This window comes from Mixophyes fleayi, chromosome 3, assembly GCF_038048845.1.
Source record: "Mixophyes fleayi isolate aMixFle1 chromosome 3, aMixFle1.hap1, whole genome shotgun sequence".
NCBI classification, from domain to species: Eukaryota; Metazoa; Chordata; class Amphibia; order Anura; family Limnodynastidae; genus Mixophyes; species Mixophyes fleayi.
Genome location: NC_134404.1, coordinates 329,624,064 through 329,645,078, shown reverse-complemented (window position 1 = coordinate 329,645,078; position 21,015 = coordinate 329,624,064). Strand labels below are relative to the sequence as shown.

At 39.9% G+C, this 21,015-nt stretch overlaps 1 protein-coding gene across 2 annotated transcripts in view; it reads left to right on the top strand.

Moving 5' to 3' along the window:
• The first annotated feature begins 1,888 nt into the window (after nucleotides 1-1,888).
• The window catches only part of LOC142143040 (spermatogenesis-associated protein 7-like), a 103,991-nt gene continuing 84,864 nt past the window's right edge, over nucleotides 1,889-21,015 (top strand). For both annotated transcript variants that reach the window (XM_075200759.1, XM_075200758.1), the window contains exons 1-2: nucleotides 1,889-1,977; nucleotides 8,100-8,147. In XM_075200759.1, coding sequence (XP_075056860.1) covers nucleotides 1,941-1,977; nucleotides 8,100-8,147 — 85 coding nt within the window. In that variant the 5' untranslated portion in view covers nucleotides 1,889-1,940. The remainder of the gene's footprint in view (nucleotides 1,978-8,099; nucleotides 8,148-21,015) is intronic.

Genomic DNA, 21,015 nt, shown 5'->3' with positions numbered 1-21,015 from the left:
GACTAATGTTGATCAGGACCCAGGTCTACTAGTACCAGGGACTGGCTGGCAATTTTAGAAACATGACCCAGCCCAAGTCTACTATCAGACTCGGAAAGTGCCTCCGGCCCCCAGTCCTGGACTAGTACAGTATTAGTAAGAAATCTGCATTCTGATTGGTTACAGCCCTAAGCCAACATTTCCTTTAGCCATATCCAGCCAATTGCAACTTTTGAGCTATACATTGAGATGTACATTGTTTATTATGTTGGATGCGGGGTCTCCTTTGTCGTCTTTGTTGGGATCCTGGCGACGAGCCCACTTGGACTGTATTACGCTCAGGACCGGATTAACCATAGGGCAAACTGGGCTACAGCCCAGGAGCCTATGGCATCCAGGGGGCCCTTTTAAGTGCTCAGCAGCAGTATTGATCGGTTGGGGGCGGGGGCGCCCCCGGCCCGATCAATGCTGCTGAGCACTTTCACTGCGGTCCTTCCCCGGCGCGCTGTAGTCTCCTTACTGAGGAGATCTCATGAGTCTCACTCTTACGAGATCTCCTCAGTAAAGAGCATACAGCGCACCGGAGATGGACTGCAATGCCAAGAGAAGGAGGTAAGTGCCTTGGAGGCAGCTCGGCTCATGGGGGGGGGAGCTCAGATCACAGGGGTGCCCTCACGGGGTAATGGAGGCCCCCATAGCCCATGGGCCTCCATTTCCTTAATCCGGCCCTGATTACGCTGGGCAAAGGCTGTATGTGGTTGGCATAAGAACATATTTTAAGGACACAATTCTGTATGTAGTAGCTTAGGCGCTATATATTATATGTATTTTATATATACAATTGACATTCTGGGCTGTATGTTGTGGACATTGTGGGCAAAAGTTCAATCCTGAACTACATCCTGTATTTGGTGCATCTCTAAGACTAACCCATGACAGCTTTTGACTTATAAAGCAGAAATGACAACAACAATCACATAAGAACACGTGCAGCAGAATGTACTGAAGACATGTCGTAATAATAATAGCAATTTTTACATAATAGAAAACAAATTCTAAAATGTAAAAAACACCATAAAAAATGATTTCACAAGTGTTTACAGCAAAAGTATCTATGTATATTACATTTAATTAGTATCAAAGAAAATTACTGAGTATATTTTTAGATATATTTATGGACTATTTTTTTGGAGGGAATATAGACAACAATGCACTTGGTAAAAGCTGTAGGTGAGTATGTACTAACCAATGAATTCTGAAGTTATCTGAACTTGGATAATCCTTTTACTGAAAATTCCTCTCTGACCAGCTGCATTACAGTTCAACTGTTACATTACAATCCAGAAAAGAAAATAAATTAATACAATTTCATTCCAGGTTTAACTGTGTCCAGATGATTTAGGGGCTGATTTAGGTCAGGTGCAAATTATCCTGCACACATGGCCAGCTCTAATTTGTCAGTACACCCTCTAACTAAATTTGCTCCTAATCAGCCCTGTAGTGATGGAAGTGCTAAACCAGTGATAGGCAACTTGAAAGAGGGGGCGGGTCACCTGTGTGGCTCTCCAGCTTTCAAAGGGCCACATAGGGGAAGGATAGAGAGAAGAGTGCATTCCCGCCTCCTCCGGGTATTCCGCGTGACCTCCATGCAGAAGAGGTCATGTGACATAGGATTTGTCTGTCCCGTCCTGTTGTCCTCCGCTGCACTAAGCACCAGTTTGGGGCAGTTTTAAACTAGGATAAAAAATTACACACTACTAACATTAAGAGGATCCCTTGAACTATGATTTTTTTTTCCTAGATTACAATATATAAGTCCAATATTTGTATTTCAGTGTAATCAGAAATATTATGGTTACAATCCTAGAATTAATATTTTCTTATATTGTTGTTGTCCTCCTAAAGCTATAGTTCCTGGTTCATCCTGCTCCTTGTCAACGCAGTTCCTCATTCAAGATCACATGGCGACACACTACAGGAAACTTCATTCTGCAAAAGGTATTTAAAGATTGCAATATATCATACACAAAACTGATTCCGAGCCCTATTACTTTGTAACATCTTTTTGTAGAGTAAGATATTCAATAATAATGAGGTTTCCAGACTGTTCTACTAGTATTGCTATTTTTAGACTGTACATGATTATCTTTTATTTATATAGCTCCAACATACACGCAGGGCTTACAGAGGATGTTTAATCATTCACATTGTGTCACCACGATTATTGTATATTATCACAATACATGTGGCTGATTTCTGTGTGTTTCAAAAGTTTAAGTATATTCTAATGCAAAGTGCATATGTTTTAAAGAGCAAATACATCATCAATAGGAAACCATCACATGGGGAGTTATGATAAAATAATAATGAATTAGAATCTATGTGAATACAAAATAGCCCATCCTTTCTCATCCATCTAATAATATATTTAAGCTCTTCCTCTTTTCATGTTCAGCAGTGTCCGGGTTATCAGGATTTGATTTTACCGGTATGTAATACTCCAGATACATTGTGTGCTGAAAGGCTTATTCTTTGTTTTAACTGGCAGAAAGAAATAGTGAATAGAGGATGAAGGCTGAGGGTCCCCATTGGGGGAGGATGACATGAACATTCATGTCTCCTTTAACTCTCTTGTCTTGTTTTTTTTGTTTTGAAATTCATATTATATTGTAATCTCTAGTGAGATGGGCCTCTCACCTTCTGTTCCAGTGTAACTGTATTAATATATTTTAAAGCACTGTAGAATGGCCTTGTTCCACTGGTTTGGCAGTAAATCTGTGTTTTCTCTGTCTGTCCGTGGTTTTCTCGAAAGTCAGATAAGAGTGCCCTGGAGTGAGTGGTCTGTACTGCTTTACCATACCGCAGACTGTGATGTCCTATGTAGGGTTGCCAACCCTTAAATATCTTCTTTACTGCCAATTTATAAAAATTTACTGATAAACATTTTATACTGACACATTGTGCAATTCTAAAATCTATTAAAAAGTGAAAATAGTACCAAGTACACTTATAACATTATTCAGTCACAATATAATTAATGTGTTGAATTTAGCACTGTCAGAGGATGTAATATTTGTTACTGATCTTTATTGTTTGTTATTGACAGGCAACAATTGTACTATTTGTTTTACTGACTGTCACTAATTTTAATGACTGTTAGCAACCATAGTCCATATGTCACTATGTACACTGCTTTAGATGATACCACATGTTGCCTTATTCCTGAAAGATAAAAGAATAAACACATAAAGTGCTAAAAGCTATCAATCACAAAGGTGTGATAGAAGCTAAAATTAAAATAAGGAATGCATGTCGCTGCTGCTATATAGGCCCTGCTGACTTTTTATCTATAAAACTACCCAAAACTGAAATGCTCTTATTATTATAACTAATATATATGACCAGGGCCTGATTATCTAATAGGCTAACTAGCCTGAAGCCTAGGGCACCAAGCTTTAGGGGAGCAAAATTGTGACAGGGAAAAGTAAAAAATTGAAATGAATTCTAAAATACAAGAGTATAGTTGTTCTCCAAAGTAAAAAGAAAAGCTGAAAGAAAAAAATGTTGTACCCTTGTAATCTTGATCTTTATTTCCATGTTAAAGGATAGACTACACAGTTCTGTTTTTAATGAAAATGAAATGAGTGACAAAGATCGACCCTTTTAAAAAGTCAAGTGGAAACATCGGAATATAAACATTGGTGGAGGGGTGTGAAGGAAGACAGATTTTAAATTAAGAATGGGTTCGTTTTTACCAAGTTTGTATTAGCCTGGTGTGCAAGGCACGGGGCGGTACGAGTGTATTAGCCTAAGGTGAGAGCATGAGCCTTGGGAGAGTGACTCTGCATTCTGGCCCCCCTCACCTGTGGGGCCGTATAGTGGAAGTTCCGCCACTAACGTAGACCCCAATGTTCCGCTCTGCCATCTCTGTGGCACAAGGCAGAGATACAGTACTCATGCATGGTAATGAGACTATCCCTTCCCTCCCCTCTTCTATGTGCCAAAATGTTTCACCCCCTCTGAAATTGGCACAGAGCTGTGTTGTATGTTAGAAACAATTCTTACATACGGAGCCTCACTGCTCCAATAGCCCTGTAGCCGTCAGGGGATCAATGTAAGCGTTTGACCCGTTCACCTCTCAGTGTGAGGAGATTGCCAGAGGGTAAATGTATCAAGCTGAGAGTTTTCCAGCAGGTTTGAAAAACCAATAAGATCCTAGCTATCATTTATTTAGTACATTCTACAAAATGACAGCTAGAATCTGATTGGTTGCTATAGGCAACATCTCCACTTTTCAAACCCGCCGAAAAATTCACAGCTATATACATTTACCCCCAGTTCTTTCAATAAACTGCTGGAGGCAGTAGGAGTCAGAGTTACTATCTTACTATATACTGCCCATAGACAGTAAACGGTCTATTCTTTATTTTAGATAAGGAACCCCTTTAATGCATTTAGCAGAAATGATTGATTCAAACAGAATTCACTGGAAGTTTTCTCTTGCACATTTTGTGCTGCTGATTCTGCATTTTCCATGACACGTTATACTTCTGTCAGGCTGGTGATAACAATAGATATTTATTGCGACATAAAACTCAATCCTTGCTTCTGTTCATTATCTGTTTAGAATCATTGTTATATTTTCCTACTTAGTCTCCTGCTCTGCGCTGTCCTCGTGATTCTTTACCAAGCTATTCATTTTAGTAATGGGATTTGGCCGGCATGCAGCGAGGTTATGTCTTTCCGTAATCAGTATTCTCTTCTATTGTGGAATATTTTATGCAAATTAGGGTTTTATCCTAATCCCATTATAAATCTATTAGGTTTAAACATTATAATATTGTATCATCTTTTGCACTGTCACAGCTGCACCATTCTCATGCAATCACAGAAATATGTCTAGTAACTCTTTTAAATGAACACAACTCCATAGCTAATGATCACTAAATGATGTTACACTCAGGATCTCTGCTTTGCTTAAAATTTGGATTAAATGTGACGTTATTAATATTTGCTGGAAGGCCACACACCACACTCACCCCTCCAAAACAACCAGCGAAGCGCTGATCAGCTGTTCTGACAATCTGCTGACATCACTGGGTCGGAGAACACAGCTCAGATGACCTTTATACCCTCAATGTCCCCAGCTCACCCCAAGACTACTCTATAAGCACCCCTATTGCCCCCGACCCACCCCCAGGTTGTTGTAATTGGGGGTTAAAGGACATGAGGTATCAACAGGGCTGTGCTCCTTTAACAGGGAACTAGAGGCATAAAATGTGGTAACTTTTCCACATTCCCCTTGTAGTCTTGTTCTTAAGAAAGCGGTCCTAGATCTAACTGCAAAAGATAGGAATCAGGACACTCGCAGCTTGATACATATGCCCCCTGATATTTTTATAATGATTAAAACTCTCCCTGTCTATTCCACACATTAACTTTTGCCTTACAAATTATGCCACAACCAAGGTTTGGTTTGGAGAGCTGACACTCTTACTCAGGAAGCCTTCGGTTCTCCCTTTATTTAAACTAATCTCTCACAACTTTAATCAGAGGTGAATTTTACGATTGTCTATTGGCAACAATTTTCAAGCAAGGGATTCTGTACTCTGGCCTGACTTCTTACCAGAATGACCTACAAAGATGATATTACCTCCAGACAAATTTTCCTGTGTCCTTATTTCCTTTCATTCAAACGTATCCTAGCTTATCAGAATCCTGTTGTCCAGTTGAGATGTCCTGAGATATCAGAGAAAGACCACTAATATGTGGTGGATAGTATTGATAACATTAATTTAACCTGAAAGAGAAATTACTACAGGTTTTATGACCTGTGCCATAAATTGGTATTGAGCATTCATCTGTACTTAAGAACACACATCCGGAATTGTCTGTACCTAAAGTCATCATGGGTAGAGCACATGAATTTAGAGACAATCAAGGAGATAAATTTCCTTGGTTGGAATCAGAGTTCTCGTGAGTCACATCAAGTTAATACTGTGAATTAAATCATAAACACCTATTCATAGTTTTATATGACATGTAAGTAGCTTATATGGGACATCCATTATAAAATCTGAGCCAATTCCAACAACATATAAAAACAAACAGTGCAAAAAAGCAGAGGATGCAAAGTATAAACTAGTCTACATTAGCCACCAGCTTTGCTTCTAATTTGTGTATCTGGCGCTAATTAGAAAAGAGTATGCCATATCAAATAGCTGGTGCCAAGATCAGATATGTTTTACCAAAAGCTTAATAGCAATATACTAAACCATATCTGGTGCCAACTGGAAAACATATAGACATATTTGTTGCCAAGAATAATATGCCATGCGAGCTCAGGGAGGACAGAAACCTCCCGTGAAGCAGAAGGGCAAACTGGTGCCCACTAGGAAAAAAATTGCTATATCTAGTGCCAACAATAAAATCCTGGGATGGCAAAATGAATATACCCAGTCATGTCTGGTGCCAAATATGAAAAAGCCAAGTGACTAATAGCCCCCGATCCCAATAAGGATACCCTTCTCCCACTGGCTTTTGCTGCTCTGTTGCTGCTCTGTGAACCAATAGCTGTACAGAGTAGGTTAAATATTGAACACCGGAACCAGTAATTGGTTAATAGAACTCTCAGTACTGGTGGGAAGAACAAGTCATGATCCGCTTACTTACACACTGCTGCCAACCAAGTGTTCCATAGTTGACACCAATGAAGTCAGACTACGGGCACGTGACAGACTGCTGCACACTCTCTTCCTGAACTTTGTAGCTGCGGTCACAACTTGTGGTGCCCATTCCGGGCTTCCTTCTTACTAATCCTTCTCAAAAAGCAGAGTGGCATTCGTTTGTTGTGCAGCACGGGCAGCACGGGGACTCAGCGGTTGGCACTTCTGCCTTACAGCACTGGGGTGTCATGAGTTCAATTCCCGGCCATGGGCTCATCTGTGCGGCGGTTGTATGTTCTCTCCGTGTTTGCGTGGGTTTCCTCCGGGTGCTCCGGTTTCCTACTACACTCTAAAAACATAACAGTAGGTTAATTGGCTGCTATTAAATTGACCTTGGTGTCTGTGTGTGTGTGTGTGTGTGTGTATGTTAGGGGATTTAATCTGTAACCTCCTATGGGGCAGGGACTGATGTGAGTGAGTTTTCTGTATAGCGCTGCGGAATTAGTGGCGCTATATAAATAGCTGATGATGTATGCAGTTAATTTGTGACAACTAAGCTTTTGACCCACATACAATGACCTCTCGCGGGTAGGGTCCTCTCTACCTATTGTCCCACGCCTGTCTACTGTCTGACACCCTCGTAGGTCCTATCACGTCTTTTGCTGCACTCCGTGTGAGACCCCGTAGCATTACTCACAGTCATCTGTGCTACTTATGTGTATTACATCATCTATTTTTTTTACTTGCTTCTGTATCTGGCGCTACGGAATCTGTGGCGCCTTAAAAATAAATAAATAATAACAATAAAAGAGGAAACAGAAATAATACACTCCTTTTATTTGGAAAAGAGGGACTCTTGAGAATAAAAGAGAATCTGTAATATCAAAGTAAATTGTTCTTAATCCTCTCCCACTAGAGTTTATTAAATCCTAGGCTTTCAGAGGAGATGAGCAATACAATATTAACAGTACAGAATCCTGTGCAACATTTATACCAGTGGGTCTAACATGTATCACTAAATGAGATAGACAGCAACTAGGAAAGTAAATGACCTTACACTAAATCTGTCATTTTACAAGTTCCCAATTGTTGCTTCGTTATGGTGTGGTGTAATACAATACAATGCAAAATCTATATTTTAACATATAGCAAACCATAAAACATATGGTTATATTTTATAAGAAAAATACAAATAAAATTCATCATATAATTAACTGAACAGTTTCATCTATAATTTCAAAACTGAATTGTCGGATGGTTTTTAGTTTACTTTAAAGGTTATTTGCCAAAACATCAGATTAATGTAAATGTGATTTTTGCAGGAACTTTCGCAATGTGCAGTAAATGTGTATGTAACACATTTAAATTTAATGTAAATACAGCCCTTTATTATGAACGTAGCTACGATATAAAAACAAAATAAGGCTGATGTGATTATGTCTTTTGTTCCTTCAGCTGCAGTTGACACATCTGCACCAAAGAGTCTATCAAGCAGCGTTAAATGTAAGTAAGTCCACGTTATGCTGAAATGGTTTATATGTGGTTTATTTGGATGGAAGCATGAACTTTATAAGGTGATTCATTTTGAAGGTGCTTAGTTTTCTACACCCTGTAATAGACACATTACGGGAAATTTAAGAATACAGATAAAATGTATAATGCAGCTCACATTTCTTGCCATTCCTTGTTCTTTTGAGATGTCATCTAGCATTTCGGCAGATTTGCAGCTGTACGTTTGGGTACAGCATGGGTAAGCTCATGGATAGGGCACCTTCTTCTCACCAGAGGCCGCTAGCAGTTGTAATGCACCTGATTCTGCACCCAAATGCAAAAGCATGATTTCACTTAGCGCCCCGAATTATTATTATTATTATTATTACCATTTATTTATATAGCGCCACTAATTCCTCAGAGCAGCACAGAGAACTCACTCACATCAGTCCCTGCCCCATTGGGGCTTACAGTCTAAATTCCCTAACATACACACACACACACAGAGACTAGGGTCAATTTGTTAGCAGTCAATTAACCTACCAGTATGTTTTTTTGGGAGTGTGGGAGGAAACCGGAGCACCTGGAGGAAACCCACACAAACACGGGGAGAACATACAAACTCCACACAGATAAAGCCATGCTCGGGAATTGAACTCATGACCTCAGTGCTGTAAGGCAGAAGTGCTAACCACTTAGCCACCGTGCTGCCCAATAAACTGTGAGGGATGGATGAGGCTGCACATTTAGTGGGTACTTGCAAACCGTTTTCAGTGCTCGAAAGACTTCTGCGTCATGGTGCATTTTATAGAGGAACATACCTTTAGGAACACACAATAAGGCAAATTAAATGTACTAATCTTACACGTAAAAAAAATAAGTCAGTCTCAAAGTCACCCTACTGTCATCCCTTAATAAAGTGATGAGTGTAAGATGAGGGTCTATCAAGCAGTGCTTAATCAGGACAAAGAAAAATTTCTAATTAAAGGGTTAAGATAAAATTGGTAAAAACAGGAAGTTTTGTCTTTTCCACCACAACTATTTCCATCGGGCCCCACAATTCCACAGCCATGCATAGAGTGTACAACTGGTGCAAATAGGTAAATGTTCTGCACATCTGCAAATCCTCATGGCTGTCAAGAGGAATTTCAGGCTCTGCACAACAAACTCCTAAGGCCCTTTCCATAGATGCTTAAGACAGAGTTTGTGTGCCGCCGAAGGACAGAACCATACACATCTTTGGGGGCCTTGCCTGTGGAAAGTGCTAGGCCACCCCTACCCCCTCCCTACAAATAAAACCTTACACCGTCCACAGTTCTAAAAAATGTTAGTAACACACACTGCATAGGCAGGGCCGGTACCCATAGGCAAACCGAGGAAGGGGGGGGAGAGCTACGTGCACCTAACAGTGGTGCACATAGCATTGCCCACGTTTCTTATAGTGATAGGAAGAGTTGGAGAGCAGCCAAGCACTGTCTAATATTATAGCCATGCCCCTATGCATGCTGGTCACGCCCACTGGTGTGGAAACCCCCCTCTACAAATCCTGCGTTTGCCCCTGGAACCCGGTACTTTGTAATGGACCCTCTCCCCCTCCTGGATGCCTCTGCTTAGTCTGCAGTTATTAAATGATCATTGCTGTGTCACAAACCAGCTAGCACTAGTGTTCAGGGGGCAACAAAGCAGTGACACTGGTCCGAATTGCAGACTGTGCGCTTGTCTGTCCACACTGCATCATTTCCTACATCCGGTTCACTAAACCCCAAACAGCGACGTCTAACCTTTGCATGACATCCGGAAACCTGAGCGTGACTAACGACAGCTGGTAACACTAACTCTTCCTCAAAACTATTGCTTAAACAAAGTATACAAATAAAATACTGAGCTACAGAACACAGCACTGTGTTGATAATACACAGCTCTTTTACTTACTGCTTGGTAAGCATTCCATGCGATGGGGATATCCACACCTGATATTACAAGAGGAAATAAGGGGGCAAGGTGCAAGCATGTAGGAAAATAATTTGATTTAATATATTTTTTTTTGTGTGTGTTGTTGCTGCCTTCGTTTTCCTGATGCAGCATTTTTGTGGACAATGCTAAACCTTTAACCGCGAATATCTCCAAAAGTGATCTTATTTCATATTCTGCCTTGTGGCAAGCAGCAAGGACAGATGTGACATGTCTTTCATGACCAGGCAGGAAGGCTGCAATTATGTGGGAGCATCAGTCATTTGATTGGCACATATATTATCACTAATTCACTTTTATTTACACATTTAGTAAATAATTGGCTGCGTTTTCTGGGAAAACTGAGATTTTTCTTTCGTACTCAAAATATCCAAACATGAAAACGTTCAATATGAGCGGAAAGAACAATATTTTGATATATTTTTATTACAGGAAATCTTGGTTTATGTTTTTCATATGAGCAGTAAAACATATGGGCCTATGTTATTCGGAAGAAGATAAAAATAAATCTAGTTATAAAGCAAAAATCCTGAAGGCTCTGCTATAGCTGCCAATGTGTGAATGGATTTTCCACAGATACTTTGCAGCTGAACAGGTGCAGTTAAATGGATTGGATTTACTGGGTAGTGGTTATGGGGCAATTTGAGGCAGCTGTAAATTTTGAGGAGCAACAAAAGTGAAAGGAACTAACATAAAAATGCTACTTTCATTATGAATAAATCTGAATTAATGGTATTTACCATGATGGTTGATAATCATTCTTAAAAATTATAATGTTTTAGTACTTAGTATTAATATTGTAATGTGTCATATAGAAATATTTATGGTAGTTTAGTAATAAAAGGGGTGGTGCCATTTCAGTTGACACTTCAGGGTAGATTTAAGAAAACTTCTAAACAGGAACAATGGAGGTGTTGCCCATAGCAACCAATCAGATTCTAGCTATCATTTATCTAGTACATTCTAATTGTATTCCCCTTATGTGTGACACAAATTGTTTTAGGATATAAGTCGGTCAGGTTTGTTCTTTGCTTTATTTTATACTATACAGCTATAAAATCACAACAGTAACAGCAACAATTGATTAAATAGACAGAATATTTAACACTAACAATTGTCTGAAAAGACAGATGCACCGGCGCGAACGAGGAGATTGACGAATATCTCTGAAAAGTGTCTGAAAATATAGATGGATTTCTAAGCCCTTGATAAACAGGGATTCGGGAATACAGACAATATTAAACATTCAAAACACACAATATAATTTGAAAAATGTTTTGGGAGTGGTATAATAATGAACAATTATTGTAATATCGAATTTAATTTAGGAAGCATTATCACATTGTAGTCACTAATTTAATGTACTTGTTTTTAATAGTTCATATATCATATATGTTTATATATCAAGGAATAATACAATTGTATTTTAATGGGACTATAACAAAGATTATACATTATAATATGCGGTGAAACATCCATAGAGTGTCCCTATTATACCAAGGGCAGACCTAGACTTTATTTTTAGGTGGGATGATTTTGCATAATCACACCCCTCCTTTACCCTGATTGGCTGGCCCACATTTGGCCCTTCCCCCGTCCGCAATTGACCCCAAACCCTCCTCTTTTTGATCAGCGACTAGGACCCATCTTAAATGTAGGCTTTCTGCTGCTAGGGGGGCGATTGCCCCGATAGCCAAACCCCCCCCCCCCCCCCGGATCCCACCACTGTATTAAACACACTTCCTTTCGTTTCATCTTTTAACATACAACTGCCCATTTGCCCTGCAGTCTGCCATGATCAGGGGCTACTCATTCCACTTACTTGGATTGGAGATTGATGGGTGTTCAGTCTCTGGCCTGCTGTCCGCTGACTCGCTGTTCTCTGGTTGACCAGCTGTCCTCTGGCCTGCTCTCCTCTGGCTGGCTGTCCTCTGGTTGGCCGGCTGTCCTCTGGCCTGCTGTCCTCTGGCTGGCTGTCCTCTGGCTGGCTGTTCTCTGGTTGGCCGGCTGTTCTCAGGCCTGCTGTCCTCTGGCTGGCTGTCCTCTGGTCGGCCAACTGGCTTCTGGCTGGCTGTCGTCTGGTTGGCCGACTGTCCTCTAGCCTGCTGTCCTCTGGCTGGCTGTCCTCTAGTCGGCCGGCTGTCCTCTGGCTGGCTTTCTCTGGTTGGCTGGCTGTCCTCTGGCTGGCCGACTGTCCTCTGGCTGGCTGTTCTCTGGTTGGCCGGCTATCCTCTGGCCTGCTGTCCTTTGATTGGCTGTCCTCTGGTTGGCCAGCTGTCCACTGGCCTGCTGCTCTCTGGTTGGCCAGCTGTCCTATGGCCTGCTGTCCTCTGGTTGGCCTGCTGTCCTTTGGCTGGCTGTTCTCTGGTTGACTGGCTGTCCTCTCGCTGGCTGTCCTCTGGTTGACCGGCTGTCCTCTCGCTGGCTGTCCTCTGGTTGGCCGACTGTCCTCTAATATGTATGATTTGGGTATAATTTTGTATTACATTACAGCATTCAATATACTGTATATACTTTTATCATTGAACATTATTACTTCAAAAACCACCATCGGTCTCTTTACTTTGACATATAGAAATAATACTTATAGTTTGATAGTATATTGTGGATGAATTATCTGTGTAACAATGTAGTTATTTTCCTTTTATAAATACTAGTTTACTACTTTTAAAAATATATGATAACTTAAATAAATGATTACCTAATTATATTTATTTAATTAACATTATAATAAGTTTAAGCCCTAAATTTGTATTTACAACGAAAGGCCAGCTTAGCTTCTGTACTTTTAAGGATGTAGCTTCCCTCAGGCAGCAAAATAATTATCAGCACCACAACCTCAATATCTGGAGCACGTTTCAACTCTGAGAGAAGTTGTAGATGCCTCAGCTACTATAAATAAAATATTTCCCGTCCTCTGTCTCTATTCCCCATTCGGCATAATGCTATTACTATTTTTCTTCTTAGCTTGCCACCTGTGTTACTTGGCACAACATGTCGTCTCTCTGTTTCAGTGTTGGCGCGGTTGTTTGGATATAGAAGTCTTGTAAAATTGCTGCAATTATGAGGTGTAGTTGCCCTGATTTGCATCCATACTGATTCAGAGCAATGGTTTGACCAGCAGAGGCGCATACGTAAATTTGTGGAATGCAAACAATCTAGAGACTCGCAGATATGCAAGCGTCAAGTAGCAAACAAACAAACAAACAGCAATGCATCTGCGTCTAGTCTAGTCTAATCTCTGTACACCACATTCAGGATGTGGTCTAACTAGTGACTTATACAATTGTAATACTATGTTGTTGTATCATGTATTTATTTTTTGGGAATGCAATTTCCATCTGCATTTTAGACGGAAATTGCATTAAACTCTACATGAGGCCCTGAATGTTATCAAATTATTTTCTATAATATATTTCAAAATTCAAATTCCCTTCAAATAATTTGCTCACATAAGTCACAGAAGTCAGACTTACAGATCTATAATTTCCTGGTTCCAATTTTGTTCCCTTTTGAAAGATTGGAACCCCATCAGCATTCTTTTGGCACTCACATGGTTATGAAAGATTCAGTGCCCATACATCCAGTCATAAAATGCCAACAATCATGGCAGACTTTCATGCATACAGGAATATTGGTCTACTTAGTTCCCATAGTACACATGGGTGGATGCCATATGGACCAGGTGTTTTATCAGTCTTAACTTTGTTAATATGTAACCACATCTACTTCTGTGTTAGAGAAGTAACATGGCAATGTGGTGCATAGGCTTTTGCCACTCCCCTTAGTTAATGGCATTTTGTATTACAGAAGAAAGAAACCTATTAACATGATCAGTTTTTTATTGTCCACAATTATTTCCTAGTTGATTATTTAGTGTCTCAATATATTTTACTTTTATATGTTTTATTTTTCTTGCTGTTAAGGTACATAAAAAACATTTTGAGCTTAGACGTATCCATTTCTCATCTTCAATCTTTGCTAACCTGACTTCCTCTTTACATATTTTGCTATATTCATTGTAATACAAGACTTGTATTTTCATAGTGGGTTTTCAGTCCCTTCTAGATTTTACAATTAATTTTTTTTCGCTTTTCATTCTTTCATCACCTCCAATAATTTCTTATTTAACCTCATTGGTTGGTTGGTAACAGTTCCCTACATGCAGAGCTGAAGCTACCACTAGGGGAATCTAGATTCTTGCCTAGGGCGCCATTGTGTAGAAAGCACCTAATACATTGAATGAGTGCCATCATACTGTGCTCCTCCCACCAGCATGTGGTGCTGCCAGCAGCTGCTCCTCCATATTTGTTATGGGCTGCAAGTGTGGCGCTGCTGTCTATGATGTCACAGTCCAGCACCACACTCTTAAGAATAGAGGATTCTTGTGGGAGGGGGACTAGGGCGCCCAGAACACATTATTTGGTATTTATCATATATTTAAAAAAATAATCTTCCTTTGCCAGAACCACTAGTATCATTTACCCAGTTTATATCTGGACAATTAAATTCATCCTTGAGGATGATCACATTGTTTCTATGCTTCTCTTTCAATTTGTAATAATTGAATTCCAGTGTGTACAGATGTACTGTGAAAATATTGCATCAAAAGTCCAACTTCCAATCACTTCAGAACCACTTCAGTATCCTGCTCTTCCATGTCTCCAGCCCCGTCAGTGAGCAGCAAACTCCTCTCCATTTTTTCAGTGTTGCCGGTTGCTGATATAGATTCTTCCAGGTGAGCAATATAGCAGTATTTACCTGGAATTGCTGATCCAGTAGTGGAAACATAACAAAAGATGTCCCCTAGGTGACACAACCCATCATAGTACACATTCTGCCGATAAATTACAGTCTATAATGGAATGCCGGATGTGTATGTATACCAGAACATTGCAAACATTTGTAACTGAAATGGTTACAGTTATTTCTAATGTATCAACTTGTGAGCTGTACAGTAAATTTCAGGTGCGCAACAGTCATGACCAACAGACTGTCACATTGTCAACGTCTGGGGAAGTGAGTGTGACTCTGCAATGTATGCAAGCACGCTTTTCTCCCACTTAGTGTAAATGTAAGAAAGCACTATACAGAAACAGAAAAGCAGACAAAAGAGCCAGCAATTCTCATTTATTAAGGAACGATTAGAAATCACCTCTACAGAATGAAGGTCGTATAAACCGAACTTGAGCTGTAGACCGTTCCTCACCATCAATAGCAGATCCAACCAATATAGCATACTGAGACAGCACGTTTGGAAAATGTCTCTGGTCCCAATAGTACGCATAAAAGTCGATTTATTTGGCTAGCTATGAAACAGGGAAAATATCCCTAATTAGCCAGTCTTAAGCCCCCCCCCCCCCCTCATAAAATTAAATTTGATTTTACTTTTCAGAGGGAAACTGGGAAACATGCCAGGTCCACCTTCCTCCTCCCTTCAAATAGTTAACCCACCTGCCTCCCTAGATGCAACTATCTTAGCCCAGAATTCCTGGGGGTAAATTTACTAAACTGTGGGTTTGAAAAAGTGGAGATGTTGCCTATAGCAACCAATCAGATTCTAGCTGTCATTTTGTAGAATGCACTGAATAAATGAAAGCTAGAATCTGATTGGTTGCAATAGGCAACATCTCCACTTTTCCAAACCCGCAGTTTAGTAAATCTAGCCCCAGGTGTTTACCCATACAAAGCAGGTGAGATGACTTTTGTAAATGACTCCTTGTCTGAAGAAACAAAAAAATATATATTTTTAGAGATACAGGGAATTCACAATGAAGCAGAACAACTAGTGTATATATAAGGCAGGAGTTTTTCTTGCAATTTTTTTTCTTTTTTTCTGGGTTCAATTACATGTAATTTTATTGACAAATGTTTATATTAGAGATGCCCAAATCATCATGTACCAACCAGCAGAGTATGTTTATATACCATACATGGTATGCTTATATACCAGTACAGCAGTGTCCACACAGTTATGTACAATTGCAGCAGTATCCATATGATTATCTATCCATCCACACTCACACTGACCCAGAGTGCTGAGGTTTAACTTGCCCGGTCCAGTCCCTGTACATATATACATGTGTGGGTCAGCTTGTTCATTGGACCAGTGGAACTGTAGGTTCAGATTTTTCCCCGTTCTCAATTTCGACAGTAATCGGGGATTCACTTTTTGATAAATCACCCCCGATGTAACTCCTACCTTAAATTATTATAGATATCATTTGATATAGTCATGAAAACCTTTGGTAATATCCTTAAAATTTACAGTATGGGGTACATCATTTCTTATATAATGGTGAGTGCTGATATAATCACTTATAATCAGTATAATCAGTAACTTCGATATCACTGATACAGTGTTCAATAGGAAATTTCGTGAATTATAAGAATCAATATACACCCTACTGTATATAGAAACAGGGGATGAGCTCTAATTAACAAATACCGTTGTTATACCTGTTCTGTTACTCTCAGGAGGACAAAATTAAAACAAAAACCTAAAAACTGTGTTATTATTATTATATTATGTTATTATTAAATATAATCAGTTTTCGATCTTTCTTTTTTTGTTTTGTCCAAGTTAGTGAAACTGAAAGGCAACTCTACAAGCTGGCTCACACATGCACGGCGTCTAGCTTGGCAAATCGGTACATTATTTATAGTCGCCCTGGGCCAGTATTGCCCAGGGGAGTCATCTATCACTTAGCTGCCTCGGCAATACTTTTTCTTCATAAATACCAGTGATAAGTGAGTTTTGCGGCAATGAAAAAAACACACACTTATAGCACCAATGGGTCTGGCAATGATAAATAGGCAGATGTTTCTCTAAGAGAATGTCTGCTTAAGGCTTAGGCCAGTGAAGGGCAACATGAAAGAGGTGGAGGTCCGCATGTGCATGCGCAGCCCTCCAGCCTTCATAGAGGGAGGACAGAAGAAGGAGGGAGAGCACACTGCACTCCCCTATCCTGCTATGCCATGTGACCTCCCTGCACTGCACAGAGGAGGTCACCTGACCTCCCTGCACAGCGCTGAGGAGGTCACCTGACCTCCCTGCACTGCGCAGAGGAGGTCACGTGACATGGAAGTCGTTGACCTATGTTATGATAAGATCGGGAGCATTTATCTTGGGAGCCTTAGATGAAGGCTCGATGGGCCGCTGGTCGTTTGTTGCCCACCTCTGGCTTAAGCAATCTATGGCCCATCAGTCATCATGGAAGTACATATCCAAGGAGCGTTTGTGAGCGTTAGAAACTTTGGATGCATGCAAGTGTTCCTAAAAAGAGTAGATCCCATAGACATTGGTGATATAAAGTAGCAGTATTAATCTGCTACTTCTTTACTGACACGCACAAAACCCACTTCCGAGACACAGATGTGACACCAGCCTTATGCCTTGGAACTGGTCTGGGTGAAATAAAGAGTCTGGATTTACAGAAAGCCTGCACGGGCGCCTGAGTTTCATTCATGAATTTTTTATAAGCTGGATCGATGTAGCGACTATATTTAGACTCGGGGATGTGTCTGCTGCGCATCGGTCTGTTTCTTTGTCAGGCTTTGTGAACTGCGGAAATGGACATCATTAGGTGAGATTGTTTACAAGCTTTTCAAAAAAAACTTTCCTTGTCAGAAATATCCCTCTTTTAGATATTCAGCCTGGGAGGGAAATTCTTTGAAATGCAGCAAGCAACTTGCAGAGTCAATGTGACAATCAAACTACGATGTGATCAATATTTAAAAAGGTTTAAAAAAAGAAAAAACTTAAATCGTAGCAATGCACTATACTAATAATAATCACATATACAGCAGTAACTGTCATTTTAAAAGTAAAATTCAAATTTAAATTTGTTGTATACTAATATATTCCACATCACATGCAATAAGTTATATTTGGGCTAGTGCCAGCTTATGAGTTTCACATATAAACTAGTTGGATTAATCATTTCATAAAGAGATGCATTTGATACCACAATCTGCCTGCATTAATGTGACAAGAGCCTCATATCATAATTGTGCTGCTGGGGACCCTGCTCCTTCCATGATATAAAACTATTAAACTAATGAAAACCTCCATCACCGGTCTAACACAGCCAGCATATGGAGGATCTGACTCGAGTGGTGACCTTTGCTTTTGCGATGGAACCCAGGCGCTGGACACAGTGAGGCTTCTCTGGCGGCGATGGAATTGATCTGATTCCTCCTGCTTTAACCCCTTTATATATTAAAAGAAGAGCTGCGATGGCCATTCCCCTGTTTTCTCCAGATTTTTGGCTCATCGCAGTTTAGTTAATAGACCGCTCTGTCTTCCAGTAATGTAGGACAGGTCACAAGATCTATACACTCCTGAAATGTCTGTAACTATGTCAATGTTCCAATGGTCTAACTAACTACAGATTGCTCTAATTCAAGATGTTCTACACATGGACGAACAGGAGATGAGAGATGATAACAAAAAAGGTGCTCACACACTAGACAAATCTTCCTAAAAAGGTTTTAACATGTCATATACAGTATATGTACCTACATACATCTAAAGAACATTTCCAGAATACGCACATATCTCACACAAGACACTGCAAAAACCTTAATTCATGCGCTCATCATTTCCCGCATCGACTATTGCAATTCCCTCCTTACTGGTCTTCCCAAAGTCAGACTTGAACCCCTACAATCCATTATGCACGCACGGGCTAGATTGATTTTCCTTGCAAACCGTTCTTCCTCTGCTGAGCCACTCTGTCAGTCTCTACATTGGCTGCCTGGATTTCAACGAATCCAATATAAAATTCTTCTACAAGGCCGTCAACAAAATTGCACCGACATACATCTCCTCACTTGTCTCGAAATATCTCCCAACTCGACACCTCCGTTCTGCACAACATCTGCTTCTCTCTTCCACTCTCATCACATCCTCCCATTCCCGGTTACAGGACTTTTTCGGGCTGCACCCACTTTGTGGAATTCCCTCCCTCGCACAGTAAGACTTTCCTCTAGTCTTCAAATCTTCAAGCGTTCTCTGAAAAACCCACCTCTTCAGGCAAGCTTATGATATTCCTCAACCACCATCTTAATCTCTCTAGGTTACCCTATTACCACCCTTTACACAGCTAACACAAGACAACAACCCTCTGACCAACATTGGTGTGTGAATCACACAGCCCACTGAATACTTTTACCTTTGCAATCTAGTTGGTCCAATGTGCAGTATGATGTAACACGTGCCCTTGTGTTTCAAACTCCCATTGTCCCATAGATTGTAAGCTTGTGAGCAGGGCCCTCTTACCTCTCTGTCTGTATGTATTACCCAGTATTGTTTCATTAATGTTTGTTCCCAATTGTAAAGCGCTACGGAATTTGCTGGTGCTATATAAATAAATGATGATGATGATGTACCTGATTCTGAAGTGTTATTAGACATTCACTACTCTAAAGAGCCAGATGAAACACATTGGTATATTCAGCAACTACTAAACCAAACATGTAGCTTTTAAGCTATGAAGCCTGATCGCAAAATCTAGTCTTATCCTGACTTTCCATGACGGCTCTGTTAAAAAACAAAGTTATTTCCTCCTCCTTCAAGCAGAACCAGTTTTAGCCACCCACAACTCTCCCACGATAAATCACAGCATGTCAGTGTTGCTTATTGTAACATCATTGGCTCTGCCTCAGTGTATAATCCGCCAATCTGCAGTCTCTATAGCACCTCTGTGCTACCCAGAAGACTGTCAAGACAATCAAACGTGTTCTGGCTTCTACAGTGCATCAGAGTGATGCAAGATAGAGAAGCACCACCCCACACACCTTTCAGAAAATGTCTTGTTTCTTCTAAGGGAAGAACCAACAGCAAGATGGACAGATTTAAAATAAAAACACATAATTTATTTCAGCCACATAATTTGCTAGATTAATATATTCCATATGAGAGCGCTCAAACTTTATTCTTATCAGCACCGAGTGAAGGCTTTGAAAATTTATATAATAAATGTAAACTGGCATACTACATTCATGTTCACTATTTTATAATTATATTTCAAGCTTTTTATTATTATTTTTCTCTATAAATAAAAGGCATTTGCATGGTATATTCTACTGCTATGATTCATCAATGTTCAGGAAGTCTATAGTATGCTGAAGCTAATTGCCTGGGTCTAAGGGACACTACTACGGACAAAGCACTGTACAATGAGTCATTTACACTAAATTTAATTGAAATTTAATTTACATTATTTAAGTCACTATTAGGAACTGGCACAAAATATACAATTTAAAAACTGTCTTTAAATTGTGTGAATATAGTAAATATGGTAATTTTGTTGCAGGTTGATCAGTCTCCAAACATTTTCTTTTTAATGTTCGTATATTGCAAAATATTTTTTTTATGTATCGCCTTCCCTCTAGTTGTGCTTCAGTTCCTATTGAGAAAGAGTCTTCCTGGCTCCTGTTTCCCATAGCTTTTCCTGGCTGCACATAGTGAGTTGTGTTCCTTGCATTCGGTCTATGGCTTAATGCCATTTTTGTAAAAAAAATAAAAATTAAAATCTAATTTTGCCTCATCTGACATCTCTTACATAGATGCCTTCTGCCCGAGCCTCATTACCTTCTTTCCTGTTGACACTTAGGCTACATTCGGCTACATTATAATGTTCTTCTAGCATTTGGCAGGAGGGGCTAGATTGCTAAATCCATGTATAGTGATAGGGGTTTAAATATGGTAAAAGCATTTCACTGCAAGTCACATAGGAATGGCTATAAAAAAACATCTTTAGCAGGTAAACATATAATCTGAAAGTGCAGCTTACCATTGAGATATTAAAGGGTATTTACTAACATTGCTCAAAGGTGAAACACCATAGTATCAATTACTTTCATTGTCTAACTGGCCCTAGACGGACGGGGGCTGGCTCTTAGG